The 25,881-nt window shown below is 35.4% G+C and overlaps 1 protein-coding gene across 1 annotated transcript in view; it reads left to right on the top strand.

Moving 5' to 3' along the window:
* Positions 1-25,881, top strand: part of sbno2b (strawberry notch homolog 2b) — a 58,947-nt gene that overhangs the window by 21,223 nt on the left and 11,843 nt on the right. Inside the window, exons 4-8 of the mRNA XM_067415878.1 lie at positions 5,555-5,669; positions 23,993-24,139; positions 24,380-24,463; positions 25,069-25,168; positions 25,257-25,417. Coding sequence (XP_067271979.1) covers positions 5,555-5,669; positions 23,993-24,139; positions 24,380-24,463; positions 25,069-25,168; positions 25,257-25,417 — 607 coding nt within the window. The remainder of the gene's footprint in view (positions 1-5,554; positions 5,670-23,992; positions 24,140-24,379; positions 24,464-25,068; positions 25,169-25,256; positions 25,418-25,881) is intronic.

Below are 25,881 nucleotides of genomic sequence, written 5' to 3'. Positions count from 1 at the left end.
TTACATTCGCATAAGTACTAAAAAAAACAATACATTTAGAGTTTGTAAAATGCACACTGATGTCTGTGGAAGAGGTAATAATAATCCTTTCCATTATAATTCGACACGTTTTATTCATATCAGATACACATTGTGTAAGTTACTTCAATGTTTACTCTATTCTATTCCCAGTTCACCAGCCACTTACTTTTAAGTATTTCGGGAGAAATGGATGAATTCACGTGTTGTAAACATATAGGCTGTAAATCCAACAGATCCGACACTCTGAACTGCGTCTGCGGCACGAACTAACACAGCGGCACCCATCGCCCATACAGCTCAACTAACGCGATTGTTATAAACGTGTTTAAACAACAATATACTTCCACTTGCATGTATTTGACAATCGGAATATCAGATATTTCATGCCATAGCTAACACATTTGTGAATATTCTGAATAAAAAAGGAAAAATGACATAAAAGCAGATCATCATTCATTCAGCGCTGCGGTGCGGACAAGCAATGACGCGTCACCATGGAAATCCCCCCCCAATATAGTCCCACGTCCCTGGTAAGTGTGTGTGCGTGCTGGCTTTAGCGGTGTATTCAAGGGCACTCGTAAAACTGATGTTTGTTGTGACTGCCAGAGTTGTATGCAGGGCGAGCGCGGAGAGGGGAAATCTATATCGTTGATATTGTTGCTTTTTTCGTTATTAATATCTTGAAAGTTCATATCTAGATATAGATACGATAACGATATATCGTTCAGCCCTACTACACACACACACACCAAGTACATTGCATGATCAAAACTTCAGCGATTGCATTTTTCCTTCAAATATCAAGTCAAGAGCTTGAACAATGTACAGCAAAAAATATAGATATTATTTCACTATTTAGGATTGCCCGTTGGCAGGCTGGGCTTACGTTTTGGTAGTCCGTCTGGAAAACCCATAGACCTTGGACTTTGCAAGCCCTGGCCCATACATGTCAGAGTCTGATCCCAAATAGCAATGAACCAACAAATAAAGGATTCTTCAGCCTGTGACAGCGTGATAAGTTATGTTTAGTTAGACACATAATCAAACGATCTGTAACAATGCAATACTATCACATATATAAAAAAAGCATTTTATGCAAATTCAGTCTCTTGTTTACAAACAAATCCGTTATCAGAAATGAAGGAACAAACACCCAATGTCTTCCCCCACGTGAGCTGGATCTTTATTAAGGTCAAGGTCAAGTCAATTTATTTATATAGCACATTTACAACAGCCACTAGACTGACCAAAGTGCTTTGCGAAATAGCCAGATAGAAGTCAAAGAGAAAAAAGTAAAATAGAAGGTAAAAAAAAATGAAATATCAAGACAGAGATGACAAAGTGGTAAATAGAATCAGAATAAAACATGAAATCATTAAAAATAAGTTCATCCATGCTTTTATAATATTAGAATCCGAATGAAGTTTATGGCGTGTTTATTGCTTAGAAGTTCAATCTGGTTTAGCTCCAGGTAGGACTGTGTCATGTCAGGTACGAGTCGGTGGGCGGGGCTACACAATCATTCGTTGTTCTTCTTATGTTTAGGCGGCGTTTCACCACACACTGACGTCAAGGTGTAGCACATTCTGAGATCGATCCTTGGACACTTATTATTAGGATATTCTTATAATACCATGACCTTTTTACATATCAAAAGCTCAAGGGAAAGTTGATTTCTCAATTCATCACCCCTTTAAACATTCTTAAATGTATCTTCTTTAGTTGCTACTTTCACTTTTGAAATCTCTGACAAAGAGCTCAAAGAATGTGTGCAGTTCACCACTTCCTTGTCTAATGACGCGTCACCATTCTGATCATGTTTTCATGTGATCAGTGCCATTAGAGGTCACGTGAACGAATGGGGTGTTTTGTTTACAGAGACTTTGGGAAGTCCTCTCTGTGTATTTATAGCACACAGTAGCGATTTGCTGAAGAAATATGGCAAAGGGAAAAGAGGCGGACAAGATATATGTGTGCATAGGTCAATGCGCTTGAAAACATTGAAATAAGGGTCTCGGTTTTAGAAAGAATAACAGTTTGTGGTTGATGCTAGCGTCAGTGCTACATCCTGTCCACCCACTCCTTGGTGGAAAAACAACTTGATGCATTCACAGAATTTCATCGCTAGCAATGTGAGAACCTTTAATGGTGCTTTGGCATCTTTTTTTTTTTAAACATCAGACATAATAGGAAAATACCAAACTTTATGGTTATGCTTCATATTATATTCCAGAGCAAAACACCGGGTACCAGTTTTCCCACTTTAATGAGTCATAGCTAAACAGATGATTCAAACCTTTTGGTGTTTTTAGTTGAGACACCATTGTTATTATATTTTTAAATTAAAACAAATATATTATCACTGTTGTTGCAGTTATTGTTAAGTTTAGTTAATAATTATAATGATAATAATAATTTGATGCATTATAATATTTAATATATATATATATATATATATATATATATATATATATATATATATAGAACTAAAATACTGTTTTCATGTTACTAATGTTATTATTAATAAATGAAATAAGTATGATTATGAATGAATAATAATATTATTATTTTCCATTGGTTGTATTATGATTATTATCATCTATAATAATTATAATTGATAATAATGGCAGGTAAAAAATAATGATCACGCTATCACTATATTAGTATAAAAACTATTTAGGAATAAATATTTAGGAATGATACTGATGATTATAATAATGATGATGATAACTAATACTACAATTAATATTGATGTTATTATTAATTATTTGTAATGATATAAGTATAATTAATAATAAAACTAACAAATAATAATACAAAATAAAATTGTATCAGTTATAGTCACCCAGACAAGTAGAAATCTCACTGTTACCTGTCTGCTGCCATGTCAAGCATTGTTTGTACAGTTATACAGTTGTAAACAAGTTGTACAGTCTGTTCAACATATCATAATGTGTACCTGGTTGTTGAATGGGCAGCCTATTAATGTGTCTAGACTTGGATAGTGAATGTTGTTTACCTGACCGCCACACTCTGTCTGAAAGCATTAAAGTGATCAGACAAAAAACAGAGGTTGTTTCAAGAGACTATATACTTTATTAGCATTTATTTACTAGCCTGAAAATTATTTTATAGTCCAATTTCCTCCACCGTTTGCTGCAACAGTGTTTTTTCTCAGAGAGATATGATTACACGAGACAGAGACACAGACATTATGGGATGGGTGCAGTGTTCCAGAGGTTAGTGCAGAGTGAGTTGTATTGTGCTGATGGAATGTGCTTGAATCAATGTGCCAAGCCTGCGGTGCAATATCAGAGGAAGGGGATTTCCATATAACCTCGTTCTGAGGAGATTTAAATATGGACTTTAAATGAGGAACACAAATGCGCTGAACTGCAAATTTGCTGGTTTTGTAATGAAAGTGAATTATAATATTTATTTTATTAATACATTTTTTAAAAGTTTTATAGTCATGTTCACTGTAAAAAATATTGTTGGTTTAACTTAAAAAATAAGTAACCTGGTTGCCTTAATTTTGAGTTTATTGAAATAAAAAATTTGAGTTGATACAATGAAGGAAATTGAAAATATTTGAAATTGAAATAGAAAATAGAAACTAAAAATATTATTGTTTGTGAACCACATAAAAATGTGACACACTTTTAAAACACACACAATACCCAATATGCTTACAGAATCTTTCAATAAAATTTGAATAAAGGTTGTTGATTCTCAAAAATGTTCATTGTATTTACTCAAATTTTTAATTTCAATGAACTCAAAATTTTAAGGCAACCAGGTAACTTAGTAAATATTTTTTTACAGTGTAGTGCACTAAAATTCTGCATACATTAGTTCCTGCTTAATATTTCATTTAACTGATTTCAGATGTGCCACACACATTCCTTTGATGTGTGTCCATTCAAAAATACATAACAATGCTAGTATCCACAGTTGTTGTCCATTTTGGTTGAATAATTTTTGTCAGATTGTGTTTCAGTGTTCAGTATGATATATAGACTACCATTCGTTTATTTGATCAAAAATGCTGAAGAAAAAAAAGTATTACAGATAAAAAGACTTAACACTTTAGAATAATGGTCATTAGTTAACATAAACTAATAACAAACTGCCGTTATAAAGCATTTACTTATCGTTTTTAATGTTAAGTTCAACATGTACTAATATATTATTAAAATCTTGTTAATGTTAGTTAATGCACTGTGAACTAACATGAACTAACCGGATTTGTATTAATTAACGTTAACAAAGATGAACAAATACAGTAACAAATTAACTCCTCATGGTTAGTTCATGCTAGTTAATACATTAACTAATGTTAGCTGATGACCATTATTCTAAAGTGTTACCAAGAACTGTTTTCTGTTGTATATTTTATTATACATAAATTTGCATATAATATATATTCTGTAATATATTTTTAAAATGTAATTCATTCCTGTAATGAAAAGCTGAATTTTCAGCATCATTTCTCCAGTCTTCGGTGTCACATAATCCTTCACAAATATGCTGCTTTATTAATATAAATAGTATTATTGGTTGTGCTGCTTAATATTTTTGTGGAAACAAGCATTGTACAGCATTTACTTTTTTTTTGGAACGGTTTTGTATATTATTCATACAATAGGGACGTCTATTATAATTTTATAATTTAATATAATTTAAAAAATTACATAATCAGCACAACTATTTTAATGACAGATTAAAAATAATATACATTTTCCCTATTAAATAATGATGTGTTTTGCATGGTTCAAATCCCATTTAACATTCTATATTTGGAAATGTTGAATCACAGATGATGGAAGTTGTCTCAGACTTTTAAACCTTATTGCGTATGTATTAATGTATGTATGTATGTATGTGTGTGCGCGTCTTTTGTCATAATTCATCCTACATCAACTCATTTCAGAGCGACGGGTTCTATTCTCCGATCATCAAAAGTCACATATGCTAAATGGCAGCCTGATTTTAAAACAGTTCTAATGTATCATCTTAACTTAATCTTAAGTAAAATAGTACTTCCTGAAATGTAATATGGTTATTTCCAACAAAGTGAGAGACAGAGAACTGAAAGTGAATGTCACATGATGCGCATGACTGGTAAGGTAGTTAATGAATGAATGTCAAATGATGGGAGGCCGTCAGAGAACAGACTTTAACTGTCTTAAACACGCTCATATCTACAGTCTATACAGATATACACATTTGTGAACTATAATTATAGGCATTTTTACATTACATGCATGTTTTAGGCATCACAATTTTGGTACAGTCTCTTTAAATATGTGTTGTTTACATCAACTTGTTTATAATGTGCACATAATTCATTATGTATAAAAGTTCCATCGTGACTTTTTCTGTCACATTGCTGTCACTAGGATGTGACTAGGATTGTTTTCATGACACAAAAAACTGTGAATTTCCTTCTTCCTTTTTTGTTTGCGCCGCTCGTGATCCATCACGAAACTAACTCCTAATGCTGCTCTTACATTTATTTCGTCTCTCTCAGGCAGCACCCTTTCAACGGCCCGTCAGACATGCACACGGATTTGTTTCCCAGCGGCTACAGCGATTTCGACTTCGACTTATCCAGCCTGGATCTCCCTCGGAATGGAGACTCTCAGGTAAGGCCCCTCCGTCCGGGACGTTGCCGTATCTCAAAGGCTTTGATCCTCCTCGTGTTGTGTTCACGGGAAGAAGACTGTGTTTGTCATCTCACAAAGACTCATTATTGATGACTGGATATAGTTACATGGCTGTTTGAGAATTAAATATCTGTATTATCTTTTCTTTTTTTTGTAAATGGTCTATAAATGGTGTTTGAGTGGTTTAGACCTATTTTGCTACTAAATAACGTTTTTAGCTCTGTAAAGCAATCATGATTTTGATTATTGCCATACTCAAACAAAATTTATTTTTGTCAATTGTCAAATTACAAAATGCAACAAACCATATTATGCGAGTTTACAAAAGAAAGTGTATAAGTGCGCCTAGATAGTACTTTGTGACAAATGTGTCTGTCACTTATATAGTTTGCATGGTATCCCTGTGTTTTGAGTGCATAAAAACATTAAAATGCCGTTTTTTATGATAAACATTTTGGTACTGCTTTTGGTACTGGATCGCTATGAAAGAATCATGTTTTGAAAGTGCAGAAGTGCAGAACGAGAAACCTTAACCCCAAAGAAAAAATTCAGCAAAAAAGAGCTCTTCATGTAAATATTATTCTAAGTATGAAACAGGTTTTGAACAGGTTTTCCCCATCTGCCATTGTTCCACTCTCTTCTTCCACTTTCATTTCAATGAAACATATCATTTTTTAAAAGAAAAGCTGCCTCCCAAACAGGACAGACCATAAGTCTGACTAATTTGAATCATTTCACTGTTGTCACACCTTATTCCCATCACATTGTGGAACATTGGGATTAAATCTTGATCCACCCCTCGTTCACCGGTGACAATTTTTCTGGCTCTGGAACGCTGTAGCGCTTTAATTGCCACGCACTCTGTCATTGTATCAGAATTGCTCAAGCAGTGGTTTCAGGTTCCCGCCTCGCCGTAGCTAAGTTTACTTGAGTGTTTGTAACAGGAACATTACCTCAGCGGCTAAATAGATATAGAACCTATTTCAGGCTCAATGGGTTCAACAGAGGAAAAAAAGACTCAAATAAAGCTATAATAAGGCATTTTCGTCATCCGTTTAAGAGTGTGAGGAGTTTAGAAACTCGACAAAGAGAAAAACACTCAAGTGAAGAATTCAGACTGGATGATAAAGCTAAAAAGTATTTATTGAATTATATTTATTGGATATTAGATAAAACTTTAAACAATTATTGTTTAAATATTTGATGAATGAAAATTAAATATATGTTACATTTTTATTTTTTATTATATATATATATATATATATATATATATAGAGAGAGAGAGAGAGAGAGAGAGAGAGAGAGAGAGAGAGAGAGAGAGAGAGAGAGAGATCATGTATCATATATTTTTCATAGATCAAATAGTTAAGCAATAATTGTTAAACAATAAATATTTTTAATATCGGAACAAAGCTAAAATATGATTTATTATTAATAATTCATATTTATATACTGTATAATATACAATTATATATATTTTATATTATACAGTATATAAATATGCAATTACAATTATATATATAATTTTATATTATACAGTATAAAAATATTATTTATTATATATATATATATATATATATATATATATATATATATATATGTATATGTATATATATATATATATATATATATATATATATATATATATGCTGACAAATTATTTAAGTATTATTTAAATTAAATTGTTATTGTAATTGTATAATACTTTTATCTTGTTAAAGCACCTTGAATATTAGATCAAATCTGACAAATTATGTGTAAAAATAAATAAATTATTATATATAGTATGAATCAAATATAAAATTGTATTCATTATATTATTATTATTCTTATATAAAAATATTGCTGTAAGTAAACATTTACAACTTTTTATTTTAATTTTAAAGCAAAGCTCTTATTGTCCCTCCTCCAAGCTTCTTGTTGTCTTAATTATTCATTGGAACAGTTTAAAAAAAACTAAATCTTGGAAACAAATCCAAATACTCAAATGTAATGATTTAGTGAGTTTAATCAGCGATGCTAAAGTCTAATAAAAAACACATTTTTATCAGTCAAATGAAATCTGCCATCTTAAAAATTATTTGAACATGTCTGGGTGACTTAAGAAAGGTGGATGGTGATCAAGATCTCCTCTGTTGTGGTTAGTGCCATGCTATTCTACAAGAGATCACAGTCATGGTGCCCAGCTGCGGCTAGGGAAGACTCTCTATCACACTGACACTTGGAAAACAAAACTCTTGAGGTCATGATAATAAAGCAGTGAGCACAGCCAGCCCTCCTGATGGGTTCAGCCTAATATCCCTATATCGTTTGTTCATATCTACAGACTCGGACTGTAAATAACCTTTCAAAGCTGTGAGCTTGTTCAGGATGTAGTTCCTCATCATTTAAAGCTCTCTCAGGATTTCCTCTTTTTGTTTAGACAAAAGTTGTTGTTTACAGGATGTACGACCGTACAATCAAAATAAAGACAGACCACAAATCTTCTAGCCTCCTACAGCTTGTTGCTGTATTTAAAATGCACAGGTTTAGTTAGTGATGGGTCACTAGTTTTACACCAACTGAATAATGAGGTTGGCTAGTTTACATATATGAATATTTCATACAGTATAATATAATACAAATATTAATAAATATTATTGGCAAAAAGAAATGTATTTTTGTATGTGTAAATTTATGCGTGTGTATGTATGTATGTATGTATGTGTAAACACTCACCTAAAGGATTATTAGGAACACCTGTTCAATTTCTCATTAATGCAATTATCTTATCAACCAATTACATGACATTTGCTTCAATGCATTTAGGGGTGTGTTCCTGGTCAAGACAATCTCCTGAACTCCAAACTGAATGTCAGAATGGGAAAGAAAGGTGATTTAAGCCACTGGTTTTCAAACCTGTCCTGAAGGACCCCCAGCCCTGCACATTTTATATGTCTCCCATATTTGGCACAACCACTTCAGGTCTTGCAGTCTCTACTATTGAGCTCATGAGTTGAATCAGGTGTGTTAGATGAAGGAGAAATACAAAATGTGCAGGGCTGGGGGTCCTCTAGGACAGGTTTGAAAACCACTGATTTAAGCAATTTTGAGCGTGACATGGTTGTTGGTGCCAGACGGGCCGGTCTGAGTATTTCAAAACTTGCTAAATTATTGGGATTTTCACGCACAACATTTTTTAGGGTTTACAAAGAATGGTGTAAAAAGGAAAAAACATCCAGTATGCAGCAGTCCTGTGGGTGAAAATGCCTTGTTGATGCTAGAGGTCAGAGGAGAATTGGCCGACTGATTCAAGCTGATAGAAGAGCAACTTTGACTGAAATAACCACTCGTTACAACCGAGGTATGCAGTTATGCAGGTCTGATGAGTCTCGATTTCTGTTGAGGCATTCAGATGGTAGAGTCAGAATTTGGCGTAAGCAGAATGAGAACATGGATCCATCATGCCTTGTTACCACTGTGCAGGCTGGTGGTGGTGGTGTAATGGTGTGGGGGATGTTTTCTTGGCACACTTTAGGCCCCTTAGTGCCAATTGGGCATCGTTTAAATGCCACGGCCTACCTCAGAATTGTTTCTGACCATGTCCATCCCTTTATGACCACCATGTACCCATCCTCTGATGTCTACTTCCAGCAGGATAATGCACCATGTCACAATGCTCAAATCATTTCAAATTGGTTTCTTGAACATGACAATGAGTTCACTGTACTAAAATGGCCCCCACAGTCACCAGATCTCACCCAATAGAGCATATTTGGGATGTGGTGGAACGGGAGCTTCATGCCCTGGATGTGAATCCCACAAATCTCCATCAACTGCAAGATGCTATCCTATCAATATGGGCCAACATTTCTAAAGAATGCTTTCAGCACCTTGTTGAATCAATGCCACGTAGAATTAGTTCTGAAGGCGAAAGGGGGTCAAACACAGTATTAGAATGGTGTTCCTAATAATCCTTTAGGTGAGTATATATATATATATATATACATACATACATACAAGATAATATATAGAGAAAAAAGAGAAAGGTATTCAGGATTGTGACTGTCAGAATAATAGCATATACTTGTATTTCTGAACAGAGAGTTCCCCCTGACTATGGTATGTTCAAAGGAGACCACTGAGGGGATTCTACATGCAAAATACCATCCTGATAATGTCATTTATGTTGGCAAAAGTAAAAGTATTCATAAATATAGCTGCAAGGAGTAATTTTTGGGGCAGAGCAAGTCGGAAACAAAGTGACAAGCTAAGCAAGCATGGCAGAGAACATCAGAACAGTAAAACAAAATGCTTATTATCTACTTCTGCTAACATTTACTCAGGAATATTATTAAAACTAAATAAATGATATAGACTTAAACTAAAAACATTGCAATTATGGGAACAATAGCAATATTATTTGGCAAAATGTCATTCAGGGTAACAAACCAGGGTCATTTAGCGTAATAGATAAATGTAACATAAAATAAAACAATATGCTTATTCTGACCAGTAATTCCTAAAATATAAGAATAAGAATAAACTCATAATAAAATAATATGTGATCATACTAAATGTTATTATATTTTAAATGATTTTCACTTCCTTACAAAAACGTCTTGCTGACAAACATCCAATCTGGCCGATCAGTCGGTGCATCTCTATAAATTATACATAGAATTAAAATTATTTATTATATTATTATTATTATTATTATTATTTATATATAATATTATTATATTATATTATATTATATTATATTATATTATATTATATTATATTATATTATATTATATTATATTATATTATATTATATTATAGTATGATTTGTTGTTATTGTTAATTTGTCTATCTAATTTATCTTTATATTTTATCCCTTGGATGTATCCTGCATCATGTTTTGTACTGTGTTTTCAGCTTTGGGGTGGATATCTAAAAAGGCTACATGTTAGCATGGACAATGGCTGTTTCACTGTATTTGAAGTTAAATTTTCTCATTATCAAAGAATATTTAAACCACATTGGCATTAGGCAGAATGATCACACAGCAATCTCACATCAACTCTTTTTTGCTTCTTTCTATTGATCGTCACCTGTCACGTGTATTGTAGTCGTGCACCTGGCCTGAGCTTGTTGAAAAGTGTGCAGCTGTGCAAAAGCACAGAGCTCTACTGAAGCCAGCCTGCGGTGCATGAAGAGACTGTGGCTAAACTACAAAATGCACTGATTCTGCCATACTCATGCATGCACCTGCATTTATAAATAGTCAATTTAGTAATAAATGCAGGTACATTACGAATGCATGGTGATTAATATATCTGTTGGTTGTTGTTTCTTTTTAAGGAGAAAGGAGGCATTTTAATGAGCTGAAGTGTTCATTTGCTCCTCTGTTTCTCTTGTGGAAGAATTCCTCTTATTTATTAGCTTTGATGAGCACTTAAGAAGTCACAGTGTTTCGCAAACTGAAGGAAAAGAGATCTTACCTGAACTCTACAACACGAGAATGTGAAACCGCAGGCCGACCACAAAGCTCACAGACCTACATGCATTTGCGTACTCCTGTCACAGGCACGTTTTGTAGTGCATGCATCATCATTATCTTCGTCTCTGGGAGGGACTTTGGAAATACTTTTTTTTCTCATGAACTACTTAAAGCATTTGAACACCCAGCAGAGATTCATTTAAATGTTCAGGAGGCTTTAGGGAGGTTGCCAAAACCGAATTGGTGTAAGTGGATTTTAGAGGAAACATACAGTCATTCATTTAGCCTGCACCATTTAGACTTACCCGCAAGCCTTCTTTTCTATACACCTTCCAAAGAAAAGAAGATTGATCTGTTTAAACTTCCTAGTTGCATCTCTTTCATTAACCCTCTGGTCCTCTTCGGTCAAAAATGAAAACTTTTACATTTTGAAATGCTACATTTTTTTGCCTTATCGGAATGAGATGACACTTGAGCCCCTTTCACACTGCGATTCCGGCAAATACACGGATAATGCGACCCGGCATTTGTTCCCGGGCCGCTAGATTTGCTCCATTCTCACAGCCAGCAAAATACCGTAATATGTGCGCTTTCACACACAACCCGTAACGGTCCCGGGTCGAGTTGACACGTGACATCCTGATGTGACGTATAATGGCGAGCAATCTCCGCTTCAGCGTGGATAGTAAGGAGCTCCGTGGTCTCGACTTGTGTCCAGTTTGCACGCATTTCTGCTTGTTTAATTGTAGTTTCTTTTGTAGACGAACACTCTCTGCGTTTAAAACACCGACTAGCTCTTCTGGCACTGCAGGGTTGTATTATTGAAAAAACAAGCTCTATGAGTCGCACGATAACTACGCACACGTTGCGGCATTAGTTTCGGCTTTTGTTCACACAGCGCTCGTCCCGGGTCGAATATTGCAATATTACTAGGTCCCCAACCCGGGTCGAATTCGGTAATCAATCCCGGGACGCGGTTGCTTTCACACAGAAGGCGACCCGGCAATGTTCCGGGAATATTGCGGGTCCGACGTGCAGTGTGAAAGGGGCTTTGGTGACTTTTGTTGCATTAGCCATGTGAACACGCCAAAAAATCAAGGAGATTATTCGGATATGTCAAAGGGTCATAAAAAAATTGTCACACTCCTTCACGGTCAAAAATGAGCGACAAAAACTCAGGGAATCTTTTGGTGATACAAACCCCAAATCAGCCACATGAACCAGAAAAAAAGTGCTTAAAATATCAAGAGTGCAAAATAGACACCCCCAACCCCCTATGATTTTTTGGAAATAAAAGGAAAATTAATTGAATCAACTTAATTTCAATTAAATTTTCCCACAGTTTTGGAGTAAAAATGGAACATTTATATTTCATTAAAAAAAACCTTTTTTATGAATTTTTCATATTTATAACAGTTTAAGTTGGAAATGTCATTTTCAGGTGTATGCTCAAAAAGTGATTAACATGTAATAAATTGATAATAACAATTTTAATAAATATAATTAAGTACCATAAAAAACATTATCCAACTAAAATATGTTGCATTACTACAAAAAATGAAACCGCATTTTCACATGAATTTTCATGAACCACATGAACAGCACCAGAGGATTATTTTAATTGTGTTTTTTATTAATTGTGTTTTTTTAACACAACAGTTTCTTAAAGCAGCACTAGGTAACTTTTCAACTTTCATAATATATTTTTTAAGACTCTTGTGATGATAAATCGACTTACAATAGGTTGAATGACACGTCTGCCATAGCCTGATGGGGTCTGTATCGTTTTTAATCGTACTTTTAAACTTCGGGTTTCGGGTAGTAACCCGAGAACAAAAAGAACTACAAAATTCGACTGCTTTACGGCATATACGTCACTTCCACCAACACCCACACTTCCTTAAATTCGGACGTGCGAGCCCAACGTTGTTCGTTGGATAATATAGTCATGTCCGAAGCAGCACAGACAAATAAGAAAGAAAAGGTTTTGTTGGAGGAAAGCAATAAGAGGAAACGAAAAAGTGATGGGATTAAAGGCAAGACGAGGATCAACATGTGACGAGCGTTTGCTCGTTTGCGTGAGCTGAAGGAGGCGTGCCCGACTGATGCTGTCCTGCTTGACTGTGATTACCTACCACTCAAACATTGAATTGAAGTATCATATAGATTCTGTAAAACGGTAACCAATAGACTACTATAATGATGCTGGCTTGTAGACGTGAGCATCGTGATTATTTGGCGTTTGAAAAAAATAAAACCCATGAAATTATATTCATATGACATGCTGAAACATATGCCACTGACTGTAACGTTACCTGGGATGAAGACATTTCACACGCGACGCCAGAAAAACACCTGCATATGAACTCTTGCAGTGTTCAGGGGAACTGTTAGTGCTGCACCGACCCGCGGCGCCACTTTTATGAAGTTATTTGGCCCGCACCGCACCACTGTATATATTTTTACAACCCGCCCCGCACCCGCGACCATTAAATAGACATACGGGGTCCGCGGGTTATGAGACGACCCATGCATCACTAGTTCAGGGCTATCAGGGTTGTCATGTCAACAAATGCACGCGCGATGGCATCCCCTGTTGTAGGATGACAGATCTTATGACAGTAGTTGAGGACATTATTTTTTCCAAACTGTAGGGGGACCCCGAGAGCAAAAGTAGCCAAGTGCTGCTGTAATGCGTTTATAGAGTTTCGCTTTTTCTCAATTTTGCTTTCGGAACATCATTCTAACTACAATGTATTTGTAGTTCATGATACCTAATGCACCCAACATTATAATATACACAATTTTTGCAAAGGTTGACTACGCAAGTTCAAAGTGTCAATAATGGCACATCTTTCTCATAATCCCCCCCAATGGAAGGATATTAACTGTACTGGAACTTAATAACCAGTGAGTCATGTTTACTGATATCTCCGTAATACTGCTTTCCAGCCCGTCCGTGTCTTTTCACAATAATGACACCACAGCAAGGCGCCGTTCTGTCGTCGGGCTACCAGTCACTGGCTACTTACGGCCATGATGTGCCTCCACAAGACATCGATTTCTATTACAAGGCATCGCGGGACTCCAAACTGATTAGGCCCACTCAGATGGCCTAATGTTTTTTTTCTGTAAGAAGCTCAGGCAGGTGTTTATTCCAGTCTGATGCGTTTCGGGAAACCAGCCAATTGGATATTTCACATCTATGGTCCATTTAAAACCTGCACTCGAGTCCTAAAAATATGAGTTTGTTAACTGGTCCGCTTTGGTGTAAAACTAATCAGCTTGATTGTTTTCCATTCATAAGTGATGAACACAAAAGGGCACAGCCCGGACTGAAATAAATGCGCTCAGCTGGGAGCCACTAAACATAATAATCATTAAATAATGATCTGCCAGCGTTAAACAGATCCAGTGCAGCCGCCACAGCGCTCTGGAGAACCGTAGCGCTGCACTGTTTACACTACGAATGCGGTTGAGTTACACCATGTACTGTAAAGAGGGCCTGACTGCCAGTAACTCTAGTCACTTACCAACAAAAGCATCATTTCCTGAAAGCTCCTCCCCTCCCCTCCCCCTCGCTCAGCTCCCCTCCCCTCTCAACCACCTTTAGCATTGAGGAACTAAACCACAATCAATATGAGTAAACCTCCATGCACATACCTGTCACTCCTCTTTTACTAGGAAGGGCACAGGGGTCTCTCAAGAGCCTAAAAACATACCTGTTGTGCCGGCTGGAGAGTTGTTATTCTTTCCACCCATCTGACTTTGGGAATGTTGCAGCTGTGAACGTGCCGGCTTTTTCTCCGGCACATGGAAAGGATCTGTTGTTTCCAGGAGGTGAATGATAGTGACTGGACCCATGTCACTCATGCAGTTTTGGACTAAGTTTTATGCACAGCTGGGACGTCCTCCGCCCAAGGTAGAGCACGCAAACATGATCCTTGTTAGCATTTTGATCACTTTTATCAGAAATATATGATGTTTATGTTGTGAGGAAAGTTGGCTTCTCTGCTAGTGCTCTACCTAATTTATTTAAATTATTTCCTTGAACAGATGAGAAAATTATTATCACTTTTTGTTAAAACATCTGAAGATTTATGATCATCATTTGTCATTTTTAATGATGGGTGTTTATTGCCTGCATTTGTTTGCAGTCATCTTGTCAGTTTACTATTAGTTATCTGCATGACAAACCATCCAAATTGTACGTGTTTTCTAAACATTCAGGTACAAAATATATATATATATATATATATATTTTTTTTTCAATAGCATGCATTTTATTATGTACTTTTATATATATAAACATATATATTTTTTAATTGTATAATTTTTTTTATCAATGAGTGTATATATATATATATATATATATATATATATATACACATACATACATAATAATAATCCATATACAATATATTTTAAATTGAAATAATTATGTACTTTTTATCATTATAATACTATATATTTTTATATAAATTGTAAAATTTATGTTTTTTGATATAATTTTATTTCCTCCAAAAATATTTTTTTGTTTGTTTGTTTATATGTGAGAGTTTCTAGATTGATCTTTTGTATTACATTTTGCATATAGGGCATCATTCTGATTACAAGATGGTAACTATGATAGGCATGACAAACTGCTGGTTTCCAGTAAGAGGTGAACGCATGTAATTTCTTGGATTTGGCTCAATTTTGTATTCTCGTGTATATAAATCGTGTTTAAACTAGTCTTTACAATAGTTTTGCAATCTCATTGCTGTTGAAAAGCATTAATGATTGCATCAATCTCAGGAAATGGACAAACCACTGCAAAAGATTTTGAAATTGGACATGATTTGTGCACTTTTTTTGCAGTGCACATATATCTTAGTTGTCGATTGAATCTTAGATATGAATGTCCTATGTTGCATGAATTTGTACTGGAGAGCACTTCCCTTCATTTATTCCGGTCATCATGACTTGTCTGTTATCAATGGGGTTTGGGGCTCTATTTTGGGCCTGTGGCAGAACAACACTCGTGTTTTACGGGAACAGTGTGGTGTAAAATGCTGTTAAGGCACAATGAGCCTTAACCAAGCCTTCCCAAACCGACGACTTGAACCGCATCTCCCTTTTGTACAGTCTTCTTTTTTAACACCTTTCCTGGTTTTTGTTTGGTTGTTCTTTCGCTTGTCCATTCTTTCATTTGTCTGTTTCGTTTGACCATTCTCACCTTTCTTTAGGTTTGCATAGGATCATTTGTTCTTTTGTTTGTCTGTTTTTTTGTTTTTTAAGGTCATTGTTTGTTTGTTCTTTCTTTTCTTGTTCGTTCTTTCGTTTGTCGTTCATTTGTCCAATCTTTGTTGGTCATTTGTTTGCTCTTTCATTTATTGGTTTGCCTTCTTTCTTTATTAGTTCATTAATTTGTTTGTTAGTTTTATTTCTGATATTTAATATTTATTTATTTTTATTTCTATTTGCCTGCTATTTTTTCCATTTGCAGGCTTTCTTTGTTACAGTCCATTTGTCTTCTTTCTTTATTTAATTTTCTCCTGTCTTTTGCCATCTTTTTTTTATCTATTTCCTTGATCTTTATCTCCCTCCTAACTAAATGAAATAAATAGGACATAAAACACATCAGGAAGCTCGATATGATAATCTGGCAGTGACGCTTCAGGCTTGTCTGCAGTTTTCCCGTCAATGCTTGTTGGGAAGGTTCAATAAGTGTCATGCTGTGGTGTAACCTGACACATTGTTGTAATAATGAGGCTTTATTACAGTACTGGAGTGTCAGGAGATGTTTTTGTGTATTTTCCCCCTTGTACACACCAGCTTTACTCATCTTACACAAGAGTGTGGCACCAGCTTGTCTTGCAGGTGCATCTTTTTTCCTTATATTATATACAGGAAACATTTACTCAGGGTTACAGTAAATGATGCATTTCTGGTGGTCCCCGCAGACGTGCGCCGCCACCTCATCTCTACCGGGTTTGTCTTTATTTCCCCCCCAGCAATGGTTTTCAAAGCTCTTCTACTGTAAATCACTGGCTGAGAGGTTCTTTTTTTTGTCGTTTTCTTGTCATTTCCAGCTTCTGGTTGTTAAATGTTTATGCTGACAATGCATGGCGGCGCCTGTCGAATGGAAAAAAAGCTTTAGGAAACTTTCTACCATCTTTTCCCAGCTCGCCCCAACCCAAATAGACAATTCAGCATGCTTCAAAGAAGCCATGGTTTTACTGAGCACCGCATCCAAAAACCAAACAGAAGTGAAATTGTCCGTTCACAAGGCTGGAAAGTGTCGAAGCATTGCAGGATTTATCTTGGTGACGGCAGGTTATTGAGTTCAGGTTAGCCTGCCCTGTGGATGAAAACAAATGCAAGGATTTTCCTCAGTATAAGTGACTCTTTTGCGAACAAATATATTCCTGTAAATACAGAAGTGAGCATGTTAAGACACATTGGTCATGAAGTAACAGCAGAATGAATATGACAACATTTAGTTTCAAGTAATAACTCAATTTAATGTTTATCAACAGAATACGGTTGTCAGTCCTGTATTTGAGTCCTTAATACGGTTTCATTCACTCACTTTTCGATTATTTACAGGAGTGACACCACATTCTGTAACCGAACTCACACCAATATATTTTCACGCTGTGCGACCTAGTTACATTGCCGGGATCAGTCCCGGAATGAGTCCTGTGTGGGGAAAAAAGGCAGGACCAATGCCGTAAGGGGTGTGTCGTAGTAATGACGCTGAAGCTGAGATTGTGCATTTCAGTGAAGCAGTACACGATGAGCTAGTTTATGATCAAATCAGAAAAAAAAAATGCATGAGCATGGTTCCTCAAAAGAGAGAAATCGCAGATCATAAGCAAACTTGAAGGGATAGTTTACTCAAAAATGAAAATTACCCCATGATTTACTCACCCTCAAGCCATCCTAGGTGTATATGACTTTCTTTTTTTCAGATGAATACAGTCAGAGATATATAAAAAAAAAATACAAGAAAAATATAAATATTTAACATGTTATAAAGTAAAATATCTAGCTTCCAGTGGACCACCTTCCGTATTCAACCTAAGAAAAAAGCGTAACTGCCGCAATAATATTATACTATATTAAAATACTACTATATTATTATAAAGGTTTAAATATGGATATTTTTCTTACAAAAACCCATCGATTCGCCACCTTTATTAACCCCCCGGAGCCATGTGGATTACTTTTATAATGGATGGAAACACTTTTTTGGGGCTTCAAATTTTGGGCTGCCATTCACTGCCATTATATTAATTGGATTAGCCAGGACATTTTTTAACATAACTCTAATTGTGTTTGTCTGAAAGAAGAATGTCAGATACACCTAGGATGGCTTGAGGGTGATTCCAGAAAATCACTGGCAGTGTAAATGAACCCAAATCAAACCATCCCAGGACACATCATCAGTGTATTATTTCTAGAAGATCTGTGTGAAAGGGACTTATGGTTACTGGTAAGAGAATACAGGCTTGACTCCCATCCATATTCAAGATGCCACTGTAGGTTGCAGTGTGAACGGGACATTCTGAGACTCACACCTGTAAGGAAGTGTGGTTTTCAATCCCAAAAAATTTATGTAGCTTGTGATTGATTGACTATGACTATTTAACAACAAAAGCTTCATTTAATCGGTCACTGGCTGTTAGACCGCACTTTTTTGCATAATGCAAATGGCGTTATAAGGGTATAACAGTAAATGTTTTCCTTCATGGAAATTTTTTTTACTGCAAGGCATCACTGATCAAGGTTTAGTGTGGAAAGACTTGAGCATGCTGAAATTTGTTGTTGATTGTCATATATTAGAAATCCCAGAGCAATGATGGATTTCACTGGGACAATTAGAAAGTGAGCCTCAAACCTTGAGGGTTGAACTGTTACTGTTTATTTACAGGCCTTTTCACCCTGTGGTCATGTGAAAGGGCTCGATTTTGGTCTGGCAAACATACATCCTCTCGCTCGGAAACAAAAGATGGTTTCATTCAGCTGAGGTCACGGAGTTCATGTAAGGCCACTCAGCAGTGGGAAGAATTTATTACTTTTTTTACATATTCTGTGTGTAAGTTACATATTTTTATCAGGGGAAACTTGGTAACACTTTAGTTCAGGGTCTAATTCTCACGATTAAAGGGTTAGTTTACCCAAAAATGAAATTGATGTCATTAATGACTCACCCTAATGTCGTTCCACACCCGTAAGACCTCCGTTCATCTTCAGAACACAGTTTAAGATATTTTATATTTAGTCCGAGAGCGTATGCAAGTGAATGCACACTATACTGTCCACGTCCAGAAAGGGAATAAAAACATCATCAGAGTAGTCCATATGTGACATCAGTTAGTTAATTAGAATCTCTTGAAGCATCGAAAATACATTTTGGTCCAAAAATAACAAAAACTACGAATTTATTCAGCATTGTCTTCTCTTCCGTGTTTGTTTTCAAACCTCAAATAAAGATTCAAACGGTTATGAATCAGCACATTGATTCATGATTCGGATCGCAATACAAAATATTTTAAACTGTGTTCTGAAGATGAACGGAGGTCTTGCGGGTGTGGAGCGACATTAGGGCACGAATTTCATTTTTGTGTGAACTAACCCTTTGACTAGCTGCTTATTAGCATCCAGATTACTAGAATACTGGCTGTTTATTACTACTTAATAAGCACATATTAATGCCTTATTCAGCATGACCATATTCAATCCCTTAATCCTACCTAATACCTTTACTAAAAATTAATGAGCAATTATTTTATTATGCCAAAAATCATCAAGATATTAAGTAAAGATCATGTTCCATGAAGATGTTTTGTAAATTTCTTAATATATGTAAATATATAAAAATGTATTATCTGTAGTTAATATGCATTGCTAAGCACTTCATTTGGACAACTTTAAAGGCGATTTTCTCAATATTTAGATTTTTTTTGCACCCTCAGATTCCAGATTTTCAAGTAGTTGTATATCAAATATTGTCCTATCCTAACAGACCATACATCAATGGAAAGCTTATTTATCAACTTCCAGATGATGTATACATCTCAATTTAAAACAAATTTACCCTTATGACTGGTTTTCTGGTCCAGGATCACATTTATTAGTGTACTTCTTGTTTGTTCGTTTCAGCATTTAGGTTTTGCTGTTTGACTAAAGCAGAATTGAATTATTAACAGCATTCGTCAGTCCAATGCTACTTGGTCATCCTGAAGCAGGGGAATCCCTGTTTGCTGGCTCAGCAGTGGAGAAAAGGAGTGGAGAGAGCGAGAGAGGAGGTGGCCTGGCCTTCCAGGAAGTCTCGCCTTGTTCCTTGTGGTTGCCCGAGAATGCACAGTCAAATTATGCTGTTGCCAGTTGTTAAACAATATCCAAAGTCATTTTGCTTAGAGCAGAACAGTTTTTTGTTGTTTTTTTGTTCTCTCATTCAGGAACTTCTGGGATTTCTTTGTTCCGTTTGGCAGTGCTCTGCAAACGTTTCTTTAAAAGATCAAAGCAAGCATAAAATACGTTTCAACATGATTCTGATAGCAAATGACGACCACAGCCGTTTGATCAGAGTGAATGGGCAGGTTGTGACCTCAGGTTTCAGAATCCCCGACTGATGTTTCTGGCAGCGCTTTCTGAAGCGGCTTCACTACTGAATTGAGTATTTCCTGGGTTTTCAGTGGGAGTAGAGCGGTGATGCTTTATCAGGCCCCTGGTGGAATGTTGCCATTCTAAATATGGGCATAAATGTGTTTTTGTCCGTTGTCAAGTCATTCTGTCGTCCACAAGCACTTTATCCTTCCCAGCACAATGAAATCAATGAGCAATATCATGTGAATGCGGAAAGACAATTTAACCACTGCCTAGAGACTAGAACAGGCTGTTGCTTAAACACAGCTTATTATGATGTGAATTTGACTTACACTTTTACTACACATACTGTTACGATAAATGTATTATTTAAAAAAAAAGTGATATGACCATAGATAAAAACGAAATGATGCATGATGGTCAAATGTTCCACACTCAGTTTCATGTCACTGCTTTTAATCTTTCTTTATTATCTCCTTAATCAAGTATAGAGGAAGCACATTAACTTTGAATTCGTCGGTTCTGATAGCACTTGCATGCGTTTTTTTAATTACTTTTTTCCATTATGAAAGAGCATGCAGTCAAGCTCAGATGTTCTCACGATACTGCTGACCCGACTAACATCACAAACAACATACACACCTTCCATATTGCAGCAAAGACATGTTTCCCAGCATCTCTGAAATGCCCCATGCACACTCAGTGCACACAGTATACAAGTATCTAAACAGGGTTTCTGCTGGTCTTAAAAAGTCTTAATTTGACCTTCCATAATTTAGGGCCTTAAAAATGTCTTAAATTGATCAGAAAGTCTTTAAATTCAATATCGTGGCATTACATTAGGCCCTATAATTTCTGTAATGCAGAAAATGTGGATGGAATTGCAGAATCTATTAATAAAAATTACATTTACTGTATAATGCAGAATGTAACGGAATTTGTCACATTTTGTAAATCAAAATGTGAATCAAAATGAATGACAAATCAAAAGTAGGTCAGTACACTTAAAGGGTAAGTTCACCAGAAAAATAAAATCCTGTCATCATTTCCTCACCCTAATGTTGTTCTAAATCTGTGAGACTTTCATTTATCATATAAAGCGATCAAGTCTTTTTACAAAATTTGGAATAATCCGCTTGATTCGTATGGATCTGTCTCTTTATTAACTTTTGAAATGCCAAAGTGGTAGTTGCTTAGACTGTCAATGTAGGAACAGAAATTTGTGTTCCATTTTGTGTTCTCAGGGTGTGTTTTTTCCAGTACAAATTTAAAACATCCTTAGATCAAGATACATTTCATGACATGCAAAATGAAGAGATTAAGTCTTGTTTTCCGAGAAATTGGTCACAATTAAGTGAGTTTTTGCTTATAATAGAAGAAATATCTGTAATTGTGTTTGAAAATTACTTACTTAATTAATTTCTAGTTTTATTAATTCATTAATTTCTTGTTTTAATATTTCCCAAGATTTATTTCAAACTCTAAGTGAAGTGTCACTAATATAACTCATTGTGTGCTTAGACATTTACATTTAGAGAACATATTGATGTGTCATGTCATATTAGGGATTTATTCCTTACATTTCCTGTAAATTATCTTAAAAAGTTCTTCAATTTACATTCATAAAACCTGCAGTAACCCTGCTAAAGTATCAATACAATACTGTAAAGAGAAAAATCATTGAGATATACTTTAAGACTGCTCTAGCACAACCCTGAATATGAAAGTATTTTTGATTGTAAAATGCTTATTTTGGTGTCTACTTTAGTCTAACTTGCTTTTTTCCTTAACATTGAGAAATTGTTCCCATTAATGAAATGGATGAAATACCACGGCCGCTGGCCACCCTCCAGTTCCTAGTTGTTTACCATTTGCTGGTTTTCCTCGAACAGTGAAGAGTTCTTGGAAAATCTTGGCTGTACGGAGAGCATTTCAGGCCCCTTAAGATCTCTCAAACATTCCACTAGCGTGTAACCATGATTTTTCTACAAAAACCTCTGATTAGCTGAGTGCAATGTCCTTTAAAACCATATCCAAATCATAATGCTGTAGTGTTGCCTATGACCTATCATCTCTGCACTTCACCTGCTTATACACTTCCTGTTAACTAGATTGCGGGTTTAGTGGTTTAAGGTGTATTTACTGTGCATATATATCTCTTGGACATCTTTAACCCTGATCTGAAGCATATGGTTCTTTATGCCAAAAGCGGATAGATTATGCATTTTAAGTACCTGATATACTCACAGCGAAGTTCTTTTTCATTCTTCGTTTAGAGGTAAGACAAAGTTTAAAATACGTGAGCAGCGATATACCGTTAGCGAACATCCCACACTTCTGAGAGCAACGTTTAGATGAATATGTGAATATGTGCTTGCATTCCTCTCAATAACAAAGTGAACACACAACAAAATTGAGAAAACAGCAAGCATTTTATTAATAAATCATCTGATTATAGCAACGCAGATATGTTTGCACTCTAGTCATGTCAAAATCAAGCAGCTTTACCATATTAAAGATGAAAAACATGGTCAATGTCTCGTTTTGTCAGAAGTGCAACCTAATTTTCTACTGTAAAGCAGCTCTCCAGTGTGTTCATGTTTTCACTCGTGGACGTCTGACCTCGAACAGGAGAAAGTAACAAAAAAATATTTCCATGTGAAAAGCAAACTTTTCCGGTAAAGTCCGCTTTGGCAAACTGTTTCGCTCTCCCAAAACTCCCAAACCGAACTTTAAACGAAGTTCGCTTTGGCCTGATTTTGTTCGAAATGCCGTCACATCAGCTCGTTCTTCGATTTCGCTTTAAGTATATTAGGGACTTTTAGACTGCATAATTTGTTTTGAATGTCCCACAGTCTCCACCACTTGATTACTTAGTATTAATGTATGTTTCAAAGACAGATATTTGAATGCGTTTCGTAAGGTCATGCTTAAGGTTTGTTCACGTTTACCGTGGCTCGGTAAAGTTTTGTAGGCGAAGTCATTCCAATAGGAATCCATGTGATTGGGAGTTTTGCATCAGGACAAACACATTTAACCACAGACTGCGCTCATGTTTAAGTTGGTCATGTAAAATACTGTAAAAAACAGCTTTGTTTGAAAAATGACTTCATACATCGCTATCAATTTTGACAATGGAAAGACAGCACCTTTAGTTTCCATGAATCTTTTGCGTTACTTTGGAAAAGGTGGGCAATTAAACAGTGATAGGTAAATTGTTCTTGTTTTTTATTTTTCTTAGGACCTCCCTTGTCTAGATGATCTGCCAATCTTCTCCCCTACAAACGACTCCTTATCCGGATACACCTTTAATAACATCATCAATACTGACTTGACAACCAATGTACCCACAATATGGGACATCAAAACACCAGCATCAGTTCAAGAGGTAAGGCTAATTCCTGACCGTAAATACACTCACAAATGCTGACGTTAAACTTAACTGATGGTTTATCAGTGGCATTTGTGTTGATTGAATTATTGTTAGTATAGTACCAGAAACCACACCTGTGAGCGACACACCCACAAACTAAACATTTGTTCCCACTCTGATAGTAAAGCATGTGATCTTTGTGTTGGCTTTAAATGCTTTCCTTTCTAACTTTTTGTTTTTCTTGTTCCTCGTCAGGTGAATTCTAACAGGTTTCAAGGTTTCAACTCTTTGGAGGATATCACAGCTATCATTAACACACCACCTATAGGAGGTCATCAGGTAATTCTCAAGTAACTGTTCTTAACGGGATAGTTTACCCAAAAATGAAAACTCTGTCATCATTTCCTCACCCTTAAGTTGTTCCAAACTGGTATTTCTTTCTTCTGTAGAACACAAAAGATATTTTGAAGAATGTCAGTAACCAAACAGTTGATGGACCCCATTGACTTCCAAATTATTTTCTACTTCCCTACTATGGAAGTCAATTAGGGCCCATCAACTGTCTAGTTCCCATATTCTTCCAAATGTCTTTTGTTTTCAACAGAACAAAGAAATACCGGTTTGGAACAACTTGAGGGTGAGTAAATGATGACAGAATTGTCATTTTTGGGTGAAATATCCCTTTAAATAAAATTTTGAATTGTGATTAAATTCTAAAAATATATTGTTCATATATATTGTTGTTATTAATGTTTTATGATAATAAAATACATTTAAATTATACTTTTAAATATTAAAAATTTAATTAAATAAATATTGAATAATACAAATAAAATTATATTTTTTTATAAAAACCTAAAAGTTAGATTTTATCTTTGTAAGTTAAGTCAGTCAAACACCAAATTAAGTCTTTGTTTCTCTTTCTGTTTTACAAATTTACACAGAGACCCCAAACACAGCAAGAAGAGGAAGAGGAAGTGGAGGTGGAGGAGGCCGAAGAGCTGGGCCATGTTGACACCTATGCAGACTACAGGCCCTCTAAATGTGAGCGTTGGCTTTTGTCTTTTTTTTAAACACTTTTTTCTGGTTATAAATGTCATACCAAAAGATTCATTGCTCTCTGTTTCCTCAGCCAAGATAGGAATATCCCACCCAGACCGAGTGGTTGAAACCAACACTTTATCTAGCGTACCTCCTCCAGATATCACGTACACCCTGTCCATCCCAGAGACCACAATAAATGGCGGCCTGCTCTCTGCTTTGCAGCTGGAGGCCATTATCTACGCCTGCCAGGTACACCCAAACAAACTTTGCCTTTCATTTCCCACGACATGCGCAATTTTGCCTCTTTTAAACAACATGCACAGCAACATATTTAAAGGAAAAAAACGGACATAGAGTCCACATATCTAAAACCCAATTTCATTTATTGTTTAAATTTGAAGCTATTTACAAACTATTTTAAATTGGTTAGATCCTGCATTATTTATTTTTGTTTGCTTTATTTAATTTTAATTTTTTGTTTTATTTTGAAGCTATTTATAAACAATTTTATAAAATCCTACAAAATTCTTGAATGTACAACCTTGGCTTCCCAACCTTTTTTGTCAATAAAATTTTTTATGACCAAAATGATTTACTATGAACTACCCCCTGAGACTTTATTTCATGTCAAATATAATGAGTTCAATCATCTTCAAATGTTAATAATTTGCAATTAATTTAATTAAAACAAATGTATTTAATTATTTTTATAC

This window comes from Pseudorasbora parva, chromosome 14 (genome assembly GCF_024679245.1).
Source record: "Pseudorasbora parva isolate DD20220531a chromosome 14, ASM2467924v1, whole genome shotgun sequence".
Taxonomy (NCBI): domain Eukaryota; kingdom Metazoa; phylum Chordata; class Actinopteri; order Cypriniformes; family Gobionidae; genus Pseudorasbora; species Pseudorasbora parva.
Note: the sequence above shows the minus strand (reverse complement) of the source record. Positions and strands in the feature narration are given on the sequence as shown.